At 46.6% G+C, this 19,749-nt stretch overlaps 1 protein-coding gene across 1 annotated transcript in view; it reads left to right on the top strand.

Moving 5' to 3' along the window:
* The window catches only part of TBC1D15 (TBC1 domain family member 15), a 353,328-nt gene that overhangs the window by 205,455 nt on the left and 128,124 nt on the right, over positions 1-19,749 (top strand). Inside the window, exon 9 of the mRNA XM_063927455.1 lies at positions 6,728-6,831. Coding sequence (XP_063783525.1) covers positions 6,728-6,831 — 104 coding nt within the window. The remainder of the gene's footprint in view (positions 1-6,727; positions 6,832-19,749) is intronic.

The raw sequence follows: 19,749 nt of genomic DNA, 5'->3' as shown, positions 1-19,749 counted from the left end.
AATAACACATATATACAGCCAGGCACTGTATATATGTGCGAGTCCCCGCCATTTTTTACACATAGAAGCGGGACAGAAGCCCGCCGCTGAGGGGGCGGGGCCTTCTTCCTCAGCACACCAGCGCCATTTTCTCTCCACAACTCCGCTGGAAAGAAGCTCCCCAGGCTCTCCCCTGCAGTATCAAGGTAGAAAAAGGGTGAAAAAGAGAGGGGGGTCACATAAATTTAGGCGCATTTTATATAAAACAGCAGCTACTGGGTAAACACTAAGGTACTGTGTAATCCCTGGGTTATATAGCGCTGGGGTGTGTGCTGGCATACTCTCTCTCTGTCTCCCCCTCAGTCAGAGCATTCCTTGTGTCGGTACATCAGTGTCGACATGTTTGATGAGGAAGGATACGTGAAGGCAGAACAAGTGCAGGTGAATGTGGTGTCGCCGCCGACGGTGCCGACACCTGATTGGATGGATATGTGGAGGGTGTTAAATGATAATGTAAGCTCCTTGCATAAAAGGTTGGATAAAGCTGACGTATTGGGACAGTCAGGGTCTCAACCCATGTCGGATCCCACAGCTCAGAGGCCGTCAGGGTCTCATAAGCGCCCACTATCCCAGATGGTTGACACAGATGCCGACACGGAGTCTGACTCCAGTGTCGATGACGATGATGCAAAGTTGCAGCCAAAAATGATTAAAGCCATCCGCTACATGATTATAGCAATGAAGGATGTATTGCACATATCAGAGGAAAACCCTGTCCCTGACAAGAGGGTTTATATGTATGGGGAGAAAAAGCAAGAAGTGACTTTTCCCCCTTCACATGAATTAAATGAATTATGTGAAAAAGCGTGATAGGAAAGTAGTGATTTCCAAGAGATTACTGATGGCGTATCCTTTCCCGCCAACGGATAGGTTACGCTGGGAATCCTCCCCTAGGGTAGACAAGGCGTTGACACGCTTATCTAAGAGGGTGGCTCTGGCCGTCTCAGGATACGGCCGCCCTGAAGGATCCTGCGGATAGAAAGCAGGAAACTATCCTGAAGTCTGTATATACACATTCTGGTACTCTACTGAGGCCAGCAATTGCTTCGGCCTGGATGTGTAGTGCGGTAGCAGCATGGACTGATAATCTCTCGGAGGAGATAGATACCCTGGACATGGAAACTGTTCTACTGACCCTGGGACATATCAAAGACGCTGTCCTATATATGCGGGATGCCCAGAGGGACATTTGCCTGCTGGGCTCTAGAATAAACGCTATGTCCATTTCGGCCAGAAGGGTCTTATGGACTCGGCAATGGACAGGGGATGCCGACTCTAAAAAACACATGGAGGTTTTGCCTTATAAGGGTGAGGAATTGTTTGGGGACGGTCTCTCGGACCTAGTTTCCACAGCTACAGCTGGGAAGTCAAATTTCTTGCCATATATTCCTTCTCAACCGAAGAAAGCACCGTATTACCAAATGCAGTCCTTTCGTTCACAAAAAAGCAAGAGAGTCAGAGGTGCATCTTTTCTTGCCAGAGGCAGGGGTAGAGGGAAAAAGCTACAATATACAGCTAGTTCCCAGCAACCAAAATCCTCCCCGGCTTCCACTAAATCCACCGCATGACGCTGGGGCTCCACAGGCGGAGCCAGGTGCGGTGGCGGCGCGTCTCCGACATTTCAGCCACCAGTGGGTTCTCTCACGGGTGGATCCTTGTGCTATACAAATTGTGTCTCGGGGATACAAGCTGGAATTCGATGTGACGCCCCCTCACCGTTTCCTAAAATCGGCATTGCCAGTTTCCCCCATAGAAAGGGAGGTAGTATTGGCGGCCATTCACAAGCTATATCTCCAGCAAGTGGTGGTAAAGGTTCCCCTCATTCAACAGGGAAGGGGTTACTATTCCACTATGTTTGTGGTACCGAAACCGGACGGTTCGGTCAGGCCCATCTTGAATTTAAAATCCCTGAACATTTATCTGAAGAAATTCAAGTTCAAAATGGAATTGCTCAGAGCGGTCATTGCAAGCCTGGAAGAGGGGGATTTCATGGTGTCGCTGGACATCAAGGATGCTTACTTGCATGTCCCCATTTATCCGCCTCATCAAGAGTACCTCAGGTTTGTGGTACAGGACTGTCATTACCAATTCCAGACGCTGCCATTTGGCCTGTCCACGGCACCGAGAATATTTACCAAGGTGATGGCGGAGATGATGGTGCTCCTGCGGAAGCAAGGAGTTACAATTATCCCATACTTGGACGATCTCCTCATAAAGGCGAGGTCCAGGGAGCAGTTACTGATCAGCGTAGCACACTCTCAGGAAGTGTTGCGGCAGCACAGCTGGATTCTGAATATTCCAAAGTCGCAGCTGATCCCTACGACACATCTACCCTTCCTGGGCATGATTCTGGATACAGACCAGAAGAAGGTATTTCTCCTGGAGGAGAAGGATCAGGAGCTTGTGACTTTAGTCAGGGACCTCCTGAAACCAAAACAGGTGTCGGTGCATCACTGCACGCGAGTCCTGGGAAAGATGGTGGCGTCATACGAAGCCATTCCCTTCGGCAGGTTCCATGCCAGGATCTTTCAGTGGGATCTGTTGGACAAGTGGTCCGGATCGCATCTTCAGATGCATCGGCTGATCACCCTGTCCCCCAGGGCCAGGGTGTCTCTTCTGTGGTGGCTGCAGAGTGCTCACCTCCTCGATGGCCGCAGGTTCGGCATACAGGACTGGGTCCTGGTGTCCACGGATGCAAGCCTCCGAGGATGGGGAGCAGTCACTCAGGGAAGAAACTTCCAAGGGTTGTGGTCAAGTCAGGAGACTTGTCTGCACATAAATATCCTAGAACTAAGGGCCATATACAACGCCCTAAGCCAAGCGGAGCCTCTGCTTCGAGACCAACCAGTGCTGATTCAGTCAGACAACATCACTGCAGTGGCCCATGTCAACCGACAGGGCGGCACAAGAAGCAGGGTGGCGATGGCAGAAGCCACCAGGATGCTTCGGTGGGCGGAGAATCACGTGCAAGCACTGTCAGCAGTGTTCATTCCGGGGGTCGACAACTGGGAAGCAGACTTCCTCAGCAGACACGACCTCCACCCGGGAGAGTGGGGACATCAAGAAGTCTTCACGCTGCTGGCAAATCGATGGGAACTCCCACAGGTGGACATGATGGCGTCACGCCTCAACAAAAAGCTAAACAGGTATTGCGCCAGGTCAAGGGACCCTCAGGCGATAGCTGTGGACGCACTAGTAACACCATGGGTGTTCCAGTCGGTCTATGTGTTTCCTCCTCTTCCTCTCATACCAAAGGTGCTGAGAATTGTAAGAAAAAGAAGAGTGAGAACAATATTCATCGTTCCGGATTGGCCAAGAAGGACTTGGTACCCGGAATTGCAAGAAATGCTCACAGAGGATCCATGGCCTCTGCCTCTCAGACAGGACCTGTTACAACAAGGGCCCTGTCTGTTCCAAGACTTACCGCGGCTGCGTTTGACGGCATGGCGGTTGAATGCCGGATCCTAGCGGAAAAGGGCATTCCGGATTAAGTTATTCCTACGCTGATAAAGGCTAGGAAAGACGTGACAGCAAAGCATTATCACCGTATATGGTGAAAATATGTTGCTTGGTGTGAGGCCAGGAAGGCCCCTACAGAGGAATTCCAGCTGGGTCGATTCCTGCACTTCCTACAGTCAGGGGTGACTATGGGCCTAAAATTAGGATCCATAAAGGTCCAGATTTCGGCCCTATCTATTTTCTTTCAAAAGGAACTGGCTTCACTGCCTGAGGTTCAGACTTTTGTTAAGGGAGTGCTGCATATTCAACCCCCTTTTGTGCCACCAGTGACACCTTGGGATCTCAACGTGGTGTTGGGTTTCCTGAAATCCCACTGGTTTGAGCCACTTGAGACCGTGGAGCTAAAGTATCTCACGTGGAAAGTGGTCATGCTGTTGGCCTTGGCTTCGGCTAGGCGTGTGTCAGAATTGGCGGCTTTGTCATGTAAAAGCCCCTATCTGGTTTTCCATATGGACAGGGCAGAATTGCGGACTCGTCCGCAATTTCTACCAAAGGTTGTGTCTTCGTTTCATTTGAACCAACCTATTGTGGTGCCTGCGGCTACTCGTGACTTGGAGGATTCCAAGTTGCTGGATGTGGTCCGGGCTTTGAAGATTTATGTTAACAGAACGGCTCGAGTCAGGAAGACTGATTCGCTGTTTATCCTGTATGCATCCAACAAGCTGGGTGCTCCTGCTTCAAAGCAAACTATTGCGCGCTGGATTTGTAACACGATTCAGCAGGCTCATTCTGCGGCAGGATTGCCGCATCCAAAATCAGTGAAAGCCCACTCCACAAGGAAGGTGGGCTCTTCTAGGGCGGCTGCCCGAGGGGTCTCGGCATTACAGCTTTGCCGAGCTGCTACTTGGTCGGGTTCAAACACATTTGCAAAATTCTACAAGTTTGATACCCTGACTGAGGAGGACCTTGTGTTTGCCCATTCGGTGCTGCAGAGTCATCTGCACTCTCCCGCCCGTTTGGAGGCTTTGGTATAATCCCCATGGTCCTTACGGAGTCCCCAGCATCCACTAGGACGTTAGAGAAAATAAGATTTTACTCACCGGTAAATCTATTTCTCGTAGTCCGTAGTGGATGCTGGGCGCCCGTCCCAAGTGCGGACTTTCTGCAATACGTGTATATAGTTATTGCTTAATAAAGGGTTATGTTATGTTGGCATCCATTGGTTGATGCTCAGTTGTTGTTCATACTGTTAACTGGGTATGTTTATCACAAGTTGTACGGTGTGATTGGTGTGGCTGGTATGAGTCTTACCCTGGATTCCAAAATCCTTTCCTTGTCATGTCAGCTCTTCCGGGCACAGTTTCCTTAACTGAGGTCTGGAGGAGGGACGTAGAGGGAGGAGCCAGTGCACACCAGTAGTACTAAATCTTTCTTGAGAGTGCCCAGTCTCCTGCGGAGCCCGTCTATTCCCCATGGTCCTTACGGAGTCCCCAGCATCCACTACGGACTACGAGAAATAGATTTACCGGTGAGTAAAATCTTATTATTTCTGGAGTGGTGGGTTGGGCTTTGTCTGTCTGAACATCCTAGAAAATTTTTGTCTTAACTTCATTTAAGTTTATTTTGAAAGAAAACTATATTATTGCATTTTGTGTCTTTCTTGTCTATTGAATTGCTAGGGAAATTGGGGTTTCTTATTTTCTGTGTGTAGGGAACTTACATGGTAGATACATATTATTTTAATTAATTAAGAAAATGGCCATTACCATCAATTATTGCTCTGTCTCTCTTTGTAAACAGTGCAGGTTTACAGACATCGGGTATACATACCCGCCGGAGCGCAACAGATACATCATTTGGCACTTGGTGGGACGATACATTGTTCTAGTGTGTACCCAGCCTAAAGCTGGGTACACACTGGAGCTATATCTGCCCGATTTGACGCTTCCAGCCATGTCAGAATGACCTATCGGCCAGATCGCTCAGTGTGTAGGCCAATCTGCGCGCTCTTGCGGTCACATGTGATATTGTCCGGTTACCTTTGCTGCATGGCTATGTAATGAAGGACATGCAGTGTAATGAAGGGCGGAACGTGATGATGTTCTGTCCTTCATTACATCGTTCTGATGTGTAATGCGGTAACGATATGTTGGCCTGTTGGCCGCCATATCGTCCGGGTACACACCGCTCCAGTGGGTACCCAGCATAAGCATAGCTGTTGATAAGTGTTTTTTTATTTGCTCATAAAGATATTCTGCCAACTTGCTTCTCCTGAATAATACATTTGGAAATACTGTACACTGTCACAGAAGGCAAAGCTTGCCAATATACAGTACTGTCTGAGAAGCATCTTATCAGTTGTGTATTGGTTAATGTGTAAAATCAGTTGTGTGGTGTTACCTAATATGTTTTGCTAATTTTAACATTTAATGTGACATTTACAGTATTTTTTTTCTCATGACTGGGGTTAGAAATATCTATGTTCACTGAAATGTTTAAGGTGTACTATCTGCATTAAAATGAATTTACCTTTGAAAGCACCATATTACTGTGTCCATACACTTGCTTTTTATCACAAATTAAAACCTATTCAGAGTTGTGCTTCTTTTATATAAATCTGCATGCGGATTTCCCTGATCTCTGGTACTTTGATCACTTCTTGTCAACATTTAATTTCTTTCCACTGCTCGGGACATTGCTTTTTGCAACGTCTTGTCATTTTTCTGTTGGACAGCTCTTCTTTGAACTTGATAAGTAGGAACCTTTTATATTTCTTAGTGATAACATAATGTTAATAACTTGAGTTCACAAATGCACATTTCCCAGAAATCCGTTTGATTTGTATTACAAATACAGAATGATGTATTTTTACTACATCCAAAATGTCAATGGTAAACTGTAAGTTCTCTTCTCATTGACATCCTTATATCGCCAAAGCAATCCCTGTAATCTCTTTACAAGAGCGCATCCTGATATGTTCAGTGCAGCCTATGCATCCCAGACAGCAGTAATCTTTGTTGAAAATGTTCCATACAACATTTCTTATTACCAGTATGATTTATGGAATTTCAGCCTTGCTTAGTGCTGCTTTCATTGATTATATCTTTAAAGCTGATTTCACTGAAATCTGCTAGTGTAAGGATAGCAGCTAAACTCCAGAGGCCATTTACTAACATTTCACTATGATTAGAAAAACAAAGTTAATTTTAATTGAATTTGTTTCCGGCAGGGGCTCTGTCATGCTTTGAGAAAGGAGGCTTGGAAATTTTTGCTGGGTTATTTTCCTTGGGACAGTACGAGAGAAGAACGAGCTCAACTCCAAAAAAGGAAAACGTAAGTAGTGTGCTAAGCAAAATAGTTCAGCCCGTAGTACTAACTGACAATTCACTGACAGCCTAGGAATCTGGTTACTTTAACCTTTTATGAATGTCTAATCGCAGTTCTCAGCAATATCTCTGCATACACATTACCCCAGAAATCATATGATCAGCATGGAGCCAATGAGTCAAACTGGGAACACGATTGGTGAATTGAAGTGAAAAACAAAACAAACAGAGAAAAAACAGTTTTTATAAAAAATGAAAATATGTATAGTAGTGCCCTGTATGATCTATTGCAACGTACTTGAAAATATACTACAGGTTGAGTATCCCTTATCCAAAATGCTTGGGACCAGAGGTATTTTGGATATCGGATTTTTCCGTATTTTGGAATAATTGCATACCATAATGAGATATCATGGTGATGGGACCTAAATCTAAGCACAGAATGCATTTGTGTTTCATATACACCTTATACACACAGCCTGAAGTCAATTTTAGCCAATATTTTTTTATAACTTTGTGCATTAAACAAAGTGTGTCTACATTCACACAATTTATTTATGTTTCATATACACCTTATACACACAGCCTGAAGGTCATTTGATACAATATTTTTAATAACTTTGTGTATTAAACAAAGTTTGTGTACATTGAGCCATCAAAAAACAAAGATTTCACTATCTCACTCTCACTCAAAAAAGTCCGTATTTCGGAATATTCCGTATTTCGGAATATTTGGATATGGGATACTCAACCTGTAATATAAACACACTTTTAGCTCCTGTGACTTTGCCTAAACCAGAAAAAAACATGCTTAGTGGCCAACTAATTAAACATACATACAGCGAACATAGGGGATCGTATGTAAGGCCACATTTCTGCACAATGTATTGTACTATATTATGTCATATTTAGGCTATACAGCGGGGAAATCAATTGATTCCCTGGGGCTATATATATATATATATATATATATATATATATATATATATTACGTAATTTCATACTTGTTTTGGCTAAAGAAAATACATGTTTTTCATGTTGAAAGTTTTATCCTCAAAATATCTATTTAATTCAGAGAGAGACTAAAATTAAGCTAAAAATTTCCTATGGTCCCTATACTGCCGGTCAGACAATTCCTTGGATAAACATACTATACTGTTTGGACCTTTTTTTTTATTTTTTTAATAATCTTTTTATCACGTGTCACATCACATATCAATTATATAGATTTGAAGTAGAACAACACATTTATAAGAACAAATTCCTGTTAACAATAGTTCACAGCAGTACAAGTATATGCAAATCTCAGCATTCTGTGTGAACCTTTTTATACATATACTGTTGTTTTGTTTTTTTTTTGTTGAGAAAATGGCCAATCCTTTCTTAGATAGCTGTACATCATCTGCCAATACCAGTTCTTATTTCAGTCCATTGTACCATATGATGGCTTAGTGTAATGAACCCATTGTACCATATGATGGCTCTTCGTGTAATGAACCTATTGTACCATATGATGGCTCTTAGTGTAATTAACTAATTTCATAGCTGGAGATTACTTTTTTTTTTTTTTTTTTTTGCCATTCTCAATGAATTTCATTGTGCCATTTGTCAGGACAATAAACTGAACAGGCTGCCATGCTATTTTTAGTATTTACCATTAATGAATTCATACAGGAGGAGTTTTTTAGTCTGAATCATCTTTTCTGTGGTATAAAGTTAGAGGACAATATAATATTATAATTAATAAACCTAATTCTGCAATGCTGTATGTGTGCAGTATGTGTGCAGTATATTGTGATGTACTTTCAGTAATATTACCATATTTTAAGATGTAATTATACATTCATTTCTTCTGTACTCTTCCTAGGATAAGCCATTTTTTTGTTCATAATCCTTTCATACATTCTCTTACACTGTTTAGAGTAGACCATTCCCACTGCAGTGCTTTAGCACTTAATATCATAAACTTTTTTTTTAAGAAACACTCTAAGGTCACTGTATCAAGACAGTATATGCTTAGACAATAATGTTGCAAAATATATCTAACAAGATATAATATTTGCACACCTTACATCTAAATAACAAGAGATACAAAACAACTAATCACTCTCCGATGCATCATCTGAGCAGCAAGCATCATTGGTGGGGTTTTATTATCTTGTAGTCATCAGAAATAGAGGTGTCAGGTAGGCAACTAGTGCTGGCTGTTAGGAATATTATAAGCCCTGTTTTTGAAAGATTGTGTTTGAGCTGGTGAGAGGACATACAAGGTTAAATGTCAGAAAGACAGTTGGTAGCAGGACAGCAAAGATGGAGTGAGATGTGGAGAGAACCTAGTGATTATACTGAAATCCAAAGTTATTAGTGTTCTAAGTGAGGTGGCATAGTTAAAGAGGAGTAAAGGCCTAGGTCTGATTCTAGATGCAGGTAATATGCCAGCTGTTGGGATCTCGACGTTCAGGAGACCAACGCCGGAATCCTGTCAGCGGGTGAAATACCGACATGCGAAATCTTGCTTGCTGCTCGGTATACCCATTTGGTTGGTGGGCCCACGCCACCAACCGAGTGGGAATAGATCCTGTGCCGAGCAAAGCAAGCTACCAATATCAAAAAGCAAACTTGAAAAGACAGCGCTTCACATCAATGGTGCGACAACCAACACCCGGGGTGGTCACCTTCACCCCCACAAAGTTCAATGACTATACCAATACTTGCTGTTGTGCGCTCCCTGGGATACTTGGACAGTCCCGATAATTAAATAGGCAATGTTCGTAAAGCTGATAGACAGTTCTCACAATTTTTCTCTTACGTCCTAGAGGATGCTGGGTACTCCGTAAGGACCATGGGGTATAGACGGGCTCCGCAGGAGACATGGGCACCTAAAAGAACTTTTAGTATGGGTGTGCACTGGCTCCTCCCTCTATGCCCCTCCTCCAGACCTCAGTTAGATCTTGTGCCCAGAGGAGATAGGGTGCATTACAGGGAGCTCTCCTGAGTTTTCTGTAAAAGAACTTTGTTAGGTTTTTTGTTTTCAGGGAGCTCTGCTGGCAACAGACTCCCTGCATCGTGGGACTGAGGGGAGAGAAGCAGACCCACTTCTTAAGAGTGTAAGGGCTCTGCTTCTTAGGCTACTGGACACCATTAGCTCCAGAGGGAGTCGGAACACAGGTCTCACCCTGGGGTTCGTCCCGGAGCCGCGCCGCCATCCTCCTCACAGATGCCGGAAAAAAGAAGCCGGGTGAGTAAAGAAGGAAGAAGACGTCAGGCAGCAGAAGACTTCAGATCTTCCTGAGGTAAGCGCGCGCCATTGCTCCCACACTTTACACACATACAGGGCACTGATGGGTGCAGGGCGCAGGGGGGGCGCCCTGGGCAGCAATAATCCTCGTTTGGGCATAAAATTAAGTAGTTAGGCTGCGGAGGCAGTAAACTACAGATCCCCGCCATTTTTTCAAATATACGAGCGGGACCGAAGATTGCCGCGCGAGGGAGCGGAGCTTGATCCCTCAGCATTAACCAGCGCCATTTTCTCCACAGAGGCTGTAGAGAACGCTGGCTCCCTGGACTCTCCCCTGCTGAACATCAGAGGGCTGGAAACAGAGAGGGGAGCACATAATTGACGCAGTGAGTGGGGAAAATCAGTATATATATGATATAAAAGCGCTGTCTGGGTATTTTCCTGGGTCAGTTTGGCGCTGGTGTGTACTGGCATACTCTCTCTCTGTCTCTCCAAAGGGCCTGCTTTAGGGAATTGTCCCCTCATAGCTATATCCCTGTGTGTGTGGGGTGTCGGTACGTGTGTGTCGGCATGTCTGAAACGGAAGGCTTATCCAAAGAGGAGGTGGAACAGATGAGTGGTGGGTCCCAGTCGGCGGTGCCGACTCAGGATTGGATGGATATGTGGCATATTTTAAATGCTAGTGTAGCTTCACTGCATAAGAGGCTGGACAAAGCAGAGTCCAGGGTGTCGGCAGGTGGTCAATCTACGGATTGTGCCGACTCACAGGACCCGTCGGGGTCTCAGAAACGTCCATTCTCACAAATAGGGGACACAGATACCGACACGGACTCTGATTCCATTGTCGACTATGATGAAGCAAGATTGCACCCCAGGGTGTCAAAAAGTATTCAGTGCATGATTATTGCAATAAAAGATGTTTTACATATCACTGATGAGCCCTCGGTGCCCGACACGAGGATACACATGTTTAAGGGAAAGAAACAGTTTATAAACTTTCCTCCTTCCCATGAACTTAATGAGTTATGTGAAAAAGCATGGGAAACTCCAGATAAGAAGCTGCAGATTCCCAAAAGGATTCTTATGGCGTACCCTTTCCCTACACAGGACAGGGTACGTTGGGAATCCTCTCCCACAGTGGACAAAGCCTTAACACGCCTTTCCAAGAAGGTGGCGCTACCGTCCCCTGACACAGCGGCCCTCAAGGACCCTGCGGACCGCAGGCAAGAGACTACATTAAAGTCTATTTACACACATACTGGTACTTTGCTTAGACCGGCAATTGCGTGAGTTATGTGAAAAAGCATGGGAAACTCCAGATAAGAAGCTGCAGATTCCCAAAAGGATTCTTATGGCGTACCCTTTCCCTACACAGGACAGGGTACGTTGGGAATCCTCTCCCACAGTGGACAAAGCCTTAACACGCCTTTCCAAGAAGGTGGCGCTACCGTCCCCTGACACAGCGGCCCTCAAGGACCCTGCGGACCGCAGGCAAGAGACTACATTAAAGTCTATTTACACACATACTGGTACTTTGCTTAGACCGGCAATTGCGTCGGCATGGGTATGTAGTGCAGTAGCAGCTTGGACAGATACCCTGTCAGCTGACCTTGATACCCTAGATAGGGATACCATTTTGTTAACATTAGCTCATATTAAGGACGCAGTCTTATATATGAGGGACGCTCAAAGAGACATTGGATTACTGGGTTCAAGAGCCAATGCTATGGCTATTTCGGCAAGAAGAGCCTTATGGATCCGCCAATGGGCGGGGGAAGCAGACTCAAAAAGGCATATGGAGGTTTTACCTTACAAAGGTGATGTATTGTTTGGGGACGCCCTCGCGGACCTGGTTTCCACAGCTACCGCGGGTAAGTCTACCTTTTTACCTTTTGTTCCCCAACAGCAAAAGAAACCTCCACAATATCAGATGCAGTCCTTTCGGTCGCATAGATCCAGAAGAGGTCGGGGCTCCTCTTTCCTCGCCAGAGGTAAGGGTAGAGGCAAGAGGACACCTGCTGCGGCTAGTTCCCAAGAGCAGAAGTCCTCCCCGGCTTCCGCTAAGTCTACCGCATGACGCTGGGCTCCCCTGCTGGAGTCCGCACAGGTGGGGGCACGCCTTCGACTATTCAGCCAAGTCTGGATTCAGTCAGACGTGGACCCTTGGGTGATAGAAATAGTCTCCCAGGGCTACAAGCTGGAATTCGAAGAGGTGCCTCCACGCAGATTTTTCAAGTCGGCCTTACCAGCTTCTACCCCAGAGCGGGAAGTAGTGCTAGCTGCAATTCAAACGCTGTGTCAACAGCGAGTGATTATCAGGGTTCCCCTGAGCCAACAGGGAAAAGGGTATTATTCAACCCTATTTGTGGTCCCGAAGCCGGATGGTTCGGTCAGGCCTATTTTAAATCTAAAATCCCTAAACCTGTACCTGAAAAGATTCAAATTCAAGATGGAATCGCTCCGAGCGGTGATAGCCTGCCTGGAAGGGGGGATTTTATGGTGTCACTGGACATAAAGGATGCTTACCTTCATGTCCCCATATATCCCTCTCATCAGGAGTACCTGAGATTCGCGGTACAGGATTGTCATTATCAGTTTCAGACGTTGCCGTTTGGGCTTTCCACGGCCCCGAGGATTTTCACCAAGATAATGGCAGAAATGATGGTGATCCTGCGCAAGCAAGGAGTCACAATTATCCCATACTTGGACGATCTCCTGATAAAAGCGAGATCAAGAGAGCAATTACTGGAGGACGTGTCACTCTCTCAGAGAGTGCTTCAGCAACATGGGTGGATTCTCAATCTGCCAAAGTCACAGTTGGTTCCAACAACTCGACTAGCGTTCCTAGGCATGATACTGGACACGGAACAAAAGAAAGTTTTCCTCCCGTTGGAAAAAGTCCAGGACCTCCAGAACATGGTCCGAGACCTGCTAAAGCCAAAAAGAGTGTCCGTTCATCAATGCACTCGAGTTCTGGGGAAAATGGTTGCAGCTTACGAGGCCATTCCCTTCGGCAGGTTCCATGCGAGGACGTTTCAATTGGATCTTCTGGACAAATGGTCCGGGTCCCATCTACAATTACATCAAAAAATAACACTGTCCCCCAGGGCCAGGGTGTCTCTTCTATGGTGGCTGCAAAGTGCTCACCTTCAAGAGGGTCGCAGGTTCGGCATTCAGGACTGGGTCCTGGTAACCACGGACGCAAGCCTCCGAGGATGGGGAGCAGTCACCCAAGGAAGAAATTTTCAAGGACTGTGGTCAGACCAGGAGTCCTGTCTACACATCAACGTGTTGGAATTAAGGGACATATACAACGGCCTTTGACAAGCGGAGAGTCTTCTTCGCAACCTACCTGTCACAACTGAGGGCCTGAGCTGACGGGAGGCAGCCTCAGTTGTAGGGGCTGAGATGTACCGGAACCTGGGAGGTTGTATCAGATCCCTGGACATGTAAGTAACATGAAGAATAACTGCCCGAAGGCGTGACCACGACAACTTAGATAAAAGTCAATGATGTTTATTATGACAACTCCGCAACACAGCAGCAGTAAAAGAAAACATAAAAGTCAGCAAAGAATAAATACAGTTCCTGGGTACTACAGGGTGGCAAGAGCCACAGGGCACTGGTAGTGTGAGATAGTTCTTAATATCTTCTAGATGGAAAGTCCTTACCAGGCCCGACTGTAGCAATGGAGATAACCCAGGATTGTACCAGCTGGTGTTCCAGGAAAAGCTGGGCTGCTGTAGATAAAACGGCTGCTGTGGATACTGGCTGGAACCAGACTGTTGTTAGCACGGAGTGGATACTGGCTGGAACCAGTTAAATAATAAATGAACTTGAGAGCGATGAAATAAGCTGAAGTTTTGGAGTTTGAGAGCGGTGAAATAATAATACTGGTGATAAATGATATCTGTAGAAAAGGGTACCGGCACTTTAAGAAGAGCTGACCTCTGCTGGAAGCTGTATGCTGAAAGCAGGTAGATCTGTAGCTGGAAACAGATGAGTTCCAATGGATGGAAAAGTCAGGCTACACCGCAGGTGGAATGCTGGTGCGGGTCTCTGTAGTGGAAGTCTTGAGACAGGAGCTGGAACCTGGAAGACAGTCACAGGAGAGAGACAAACTGGAACTAGGTTAGACAACCGAAGCACTGACGCCTTCCTTGCTCAGGCACAGTGTATTTATACCTGCAGCAAGGAAGGGATTGGCTAGGCAATTATGCAGATTAACAATACAGACAATGGATTGGTGGAAATGATCAGCTGACAACATCCAAGATGGCTGCGCCCATGCAGACACTTGGAGGGAAGTTTGGTTTGTAATCCATGTGGTAATGAAGACAGTAATGGCGGCGCCAGCCACCGGAGACAGGAGACGCCAGGCTGACAAGTGCACATCCAACCACGCGGACACAGCGGAGGCCGCGGCTGACGTAATCGCCACTCTGACACTCTGCATGCAGAAGCTCAGGGACGGCGGCGGAGGCCGCGGGAGACGCCATGCCAGATGTATTATGGCGTTACTGTGACAGCGTCTCAGAGAGACAGGAGAGGATGCAGGGATGTGAACATTAGGATAACAGATGGGATCCGGTCCTGGAGCGCTGAGCCAGCCTTAGGAGGCATCTGATGGGTAAGAAGTGGCGTCCAGATACCCGGATCGTGACAGCACCCCCCCCTTTAGGAGTGGCCCCAGGACACTTCTTTGGCTTTTGAGGAAACTTGGAATGGAATCTCCGGACCAAGGCAGGAGCATGGACATCAGAAGCATTGGTCCATGAACGTTCCTCAGGGCCATAACCCTTCCAGTCAATAAGATACTGTAGTTGACCGTAACGGTGACGTGAGTCCAGGATCTTGGCCACTTCATACTCAACGCCTCGTTGAGTTTGGACTTTCGGAGTTGGAGGAAGTGAGGAATGAAACCGATTCAAGATCAGCGGTTTCAACAGGGAAACATGGAATGTCCTGGGTATCTTTAAGAAGGGAGGCAACTGGAGTCTGTAAGCAACAGGATTGATGACTTGTTCAATTTTAAAAGGACCAATGTAGCGAGGTGCAAACTTCATACTGGGAACTCTTAACCTCAAATTCTTCGTGGATAACCATACCCGATCACCCACCTTGAGAGCAGGAACTGCTCGACGCTTCTTATCCGCAAACTTCTTGTACCTGAATGATGCCTTGAGCAGAGCTGATCGTACGCTCTTCCAGATATTGGCAAACTGATGCAAGGTGATATCCACTGCTGGAACAGAAGTTGCTGGAAGCGGTTGGAACTCAGGGACTTTAGGGTGGAATCCAAAGTTAGTGAAGAATGGTGTAGAAGAAGATGAGGAATGATACTGGTTGTTATGACAGAACTCGGCCCAGGGAAGTAATTGAACCCAGTCATCTTGAGAGGAGGACACATAGATGCGGAGGAAGGCCTCCAAGTCCTGATTCACCCTCTCAGTTTGACCATTGGTCTGAGGATGGTAAGCCGTGGAAAACTTTAGCTTGACTTGGAGGACTTGACATAAACTTCGCCAGAATTTGGCTGTGAATTGAACTCCTCGATCAGAGATAATTTCTTCAGGAAGACCGTGGAGTCGGAAGATCTCTTGTATGAATACTTGAGCCAACTTGGAAGCTGACGGAAGACCGGTGAGAGGAATGAAGTGTGCCATCTTGGTGAACCGGTCAACTACCACCCAGATGGTATTGAACTTGTTGCACATGGGTAAGTCTGTAATGAAATCCATCGACAAGTGGGTCCATGGTCGACGGGGAACGGATAGTGGAACCAGTTGCCCCGCAGGCGACTGGCGGGATACTTTATGTTGGGCACACTTTGGGCAAGATGCAATTAACTCCAAGACGTCCTTTTTCCGAGTTGGCCACCAATAGGACCTAGAGATAAACTCCAGGGTTTTTTGGATACCTGTATGTCCGGCAAAACGGGAAGCATGGGCCCAATGCATGAGCTTCTTCCTTAGCATCGGCTTCACAAAACTTTTCCCTGATGGGGGCGTAGAGTCCATCCCTACCGTGGAGAATGCCAACGGATTTATAATAGGATGCTTGTCTGAAGACTCTGATTCATTTTCTTGCTCCCATGAGCGGGAAAGGGCATCGGCCTTGCGATTCTGAGAGCCCGGACAGAACTGGAGTTTAAAGTCGAACCTGGAAAAGAAAAGTGCCCATCTGGCCTGACGAGGGTTGAGACATTGTGCGCCCTTCAGGTATAAAAGGTTCTTGTGGTCTGTAAGTATAGTGATTGAATGAGAAGCTCCCTCCAACAGATATCTCCACTCCTCCAGAGCGAGCTTGATGGCTAGCAACTCCTGGTCGCCAATGGCATAGTTGCGCTCTGCTGGGGAGAACTTCCGGGAGAAGAAACTGCAAGGATGTACATGGCCATCTTTAGCCCTCTGAGATAACACCGCTCCTACTCCCACGGAGGAGGCATCCACCTCTAAGATGAAAGGAGAGTCGATGTCGGGCTGTTTCAGAACTGGTGCCGAGATGAACCTTTGTTTTAACAGATGAAAGGCTTGCATAGCTTCCTCAGACCACTTGGACGGGTTAGCACCCTTCTTAGTTAAAGCAGTAATAGGCGCCACAATGGTGGAAAAGTCTCGTATAAACTTTCTGTAATAATTGGCGAACCCTAGGAACCTCTGGACCCCTTTGAGGGTTAAGGGTACCGGCCAATTCCGGATTGCTTGTAGTTTCTCAGGATCCATCTCTAGTCTGGAACCGGACACAATGTACCCAAGAAACGGAATGGACTTGACTTCAAAGACGCATTTCTCTAATTTGCAATAGAGATGATTGACACGGAGACGGGACAGAACCTCCTTTACCCAAAAACGATGTTCCTCTAAATCGTTGGCAAAAATGAGGATATCGTCTAGATAGACCACGACATGACGATATAAAATGTCTCTGAAGATCTCATTGACAAAATGCTGGAAGACAGCTGGAGCATTGCTCAATCCGAAGGGCATGACGAGGTACTCATAATGTCCGTCACGGGTGTTAAAGGCGGTCTTCCACTCGTCACCCTCACGGATCCGGATGAGATTGTATGCACCTCTCAAGTCCAGCTTTGTGAAGATGGTAGCTCCGCTAACTCTATCAAAGAGCTCAGTAATCAGGGGTAAAGGATAGCGGTTCTTGATGGTAATGTCGTTCAAACCTCTGTAGTCAATGCACGGCCGCAGACCACCATCTTTCTTCTTTACAAAAAAGAAGCCTGCGCCGGCTGGAGAAGAAGAAGGTCGAATGAACCCCTTTGCTAGGTTCTCTTTAATATATTCCTCCATGGAATGCGTCTCAGGCAGAGACAACGGATGAGTTCGGCCTCGAGGTGGAACCTTCCCTGGAACGAGATCAATCGGGCAGTCCCATTCTCTATGAGGAGGAAGGATATCAGCAGAGGCTTTACTGAACACATCCGTAAAATCTTGATATGGAGGAGGTGGCACATCAGACGACCAGGGGGAGGAAGAACAGACAGGCAATACTTTAAACAAACATGTCTCAGCACAGGAGGAACCCCATGCCAGAATTTGCGTAGTCGTCCAATCAATTGTAGGATTGTGAAGACGGAGCCATGGAAGGCCCAGGACCACAGGATGTGTGGCTCTTGGAATCACTAAAAAAGAAATAAGTTCGGAATGAAGAACTCCCACTCTCAGACGAACTGGTAGAGTCCTTAGAGAAATAACTGCATCAAAAATCTTGCTGCCATCCACGGCAGTTAGGGAAATAGACGAAGGAAGTCTCTCGGTGGGTAGGGACCACCGTTTAACATAGGCTTCAGAAATAAAGTTCCCAGCTGCTCCGGAATCAAGGAGGGCAATGACGTTCCGATAACGTTGAGCAACTTGAAGCGAGACTGGGAGATTACAATCTTGAGGAGATGGAGAGGAGATCATTACTCCTAGCCGGCCCTCTCCTTGGCGAGCTAGGATTTGGAGTTTCCCGGACGTTTGGGACAGGCATTAATGGTGTGAGACGGAGCTGCACAATAAAGACAGAGAGACTCGGAGAGACGTCTTCGGCGCTCAGCAGGAGTTAAACGGGAACGGCCAAGTTGCATGGGCTCATCTTTAGATGGTGACAGTTGACGAGGAGGAGGAGCAGAAGATTTTGGAGCAGATGATCTTCCACGCTCAGTTGCTCTCTCTCTGAAACGTAAATCAACTTTCGTGCAGAGTGAGATTAGCTCATCTAACTTAGAAGGTAAGTCTCTGGTAGCTAACTCATCTTTAATGCGCTCAGATAAGCCATGCCAGAATGCAGCATACAGGGCCTCGTCGTTCCATGCCAGTTCGGATGCCAGGATCTGGAACTGAATTAGATATTGTCCTACAGTACGTGATCCCTGGCGTAAACGGAGAATCTCAGATGAAGCTGAAGTTACCCGGCCTGGCTCGTCGAAGATACGCCTGAATGTTGACACGAAGGCAGTGTAGGAGGATAGCAGGATGTCGGACCTCTCCCATAACGGTGATGCCCAATCAAGGGCTGAGCCACTGAGAAGAGAGATAATGTAGGCAATTTTTGTACGGTCACTGGGAAAATTGCCAGGTTGTAGCTCAAACTGTATCTCACACTGGTTGAGAAATCCCCTGCAGAACCTTGGAGATCCGTCAAATTTTGCTGGCGTTGGTAGATGAAGACGTGGAGCAGAAATGGGTAAGGTGGGTGGGGTTATAGCTGGAGTCACTGTGGTTGACGCACCAGACGCGCCTGATCCACGGAGAGTTGTCTGAATCCCATCCAGCCGAGTAGAGAGATCCTGGAGACAGCGGATGATGTGGCCCTGTGCAGCCTCCTGATGTTCAAGTCGGGCTGCCAGTTCTTGCATCGGCCTGGCCGCTTGATCCTGGTCTCCGGCTGGATTCATTAGGTCAGTGCTTACTGTCACAACTGAGGGCCTGAGCTGACGGGAGGCAGCCTCAGTTGTAGGGGCTGAGATGTACCGGAACCTGGGAGGTTGTATCAGACCCCTGGACATGTAAGTAACATGAAGAATAACTGCCCGAAGGCGTGACCACGACAACTTAGATAAAAGTCAATGATGTTTATTATGACAACTCCGCAACACAGCAGCAGTAAAAGAAAACATAAACGTCAGCAAAGAATAAATACAGTTCCTGGGTACTACAGGGTGGCAAGAGCCACAGGGCACTGGTAGTGTGAGATAGTTCTTAATATCTTCTAGATGGAAAGTCCTTACCAGGCCCGACTGTAGCAATGGAGATAACCCAGGATTGTACCAGCTGGTGTTCCAGGAAAAGCTGGGCTGCTGTAGATAAAACGGCTGCTGTGGATACTGGCTGGAACCAGACTGTTGTTAGCACGGAGTGGATACTGGCTGGAACCAGTTAAATAATAAATGAACTTGAGAGCGATGAAATAAGCTGAAGTTTTGGAGTTTGAGAGCGGTGAAATAATAATACTGGTGATAAATGATATCTGTAGAAAAGGGTACCGGCACTTTAAGAAGAGCTGACCTCTGCTGGAAGCTGTATGCTGAAAGCAGGTAGATCTGTAGCTGGAAACAGATGAGTTCCAATGGATGGAAAAGTCAGGCTACACCGCAGGTGGAATGCTGGTGCGGGTCTCTGTAGTGGAAGTCTTGAGACAGGAGCTGGAACCTGGAAGACAGTCACAGGAGAGAGACAAACTGGAACT

Source organism: Pseudophryne corroboree, chromosome 6 (genome assembly GCF_028390025.1).
Source record: "Pseudophryne corroboree isolate aPseCor3 chromosome 6, aPseCor3.hap2, whole genome shotgun sequence".
Lineage (NCBI taxonomy): Eukaryota > Metazoa > Chordata > Amphibia > Anura > Myobatrachidae > Pseudophryne > Pseudophryne corroboree.
Note: the sequence above shows the minus strand (reverse complement) of the source record. Positions and strands in the feature narration are given on the sequence as shown.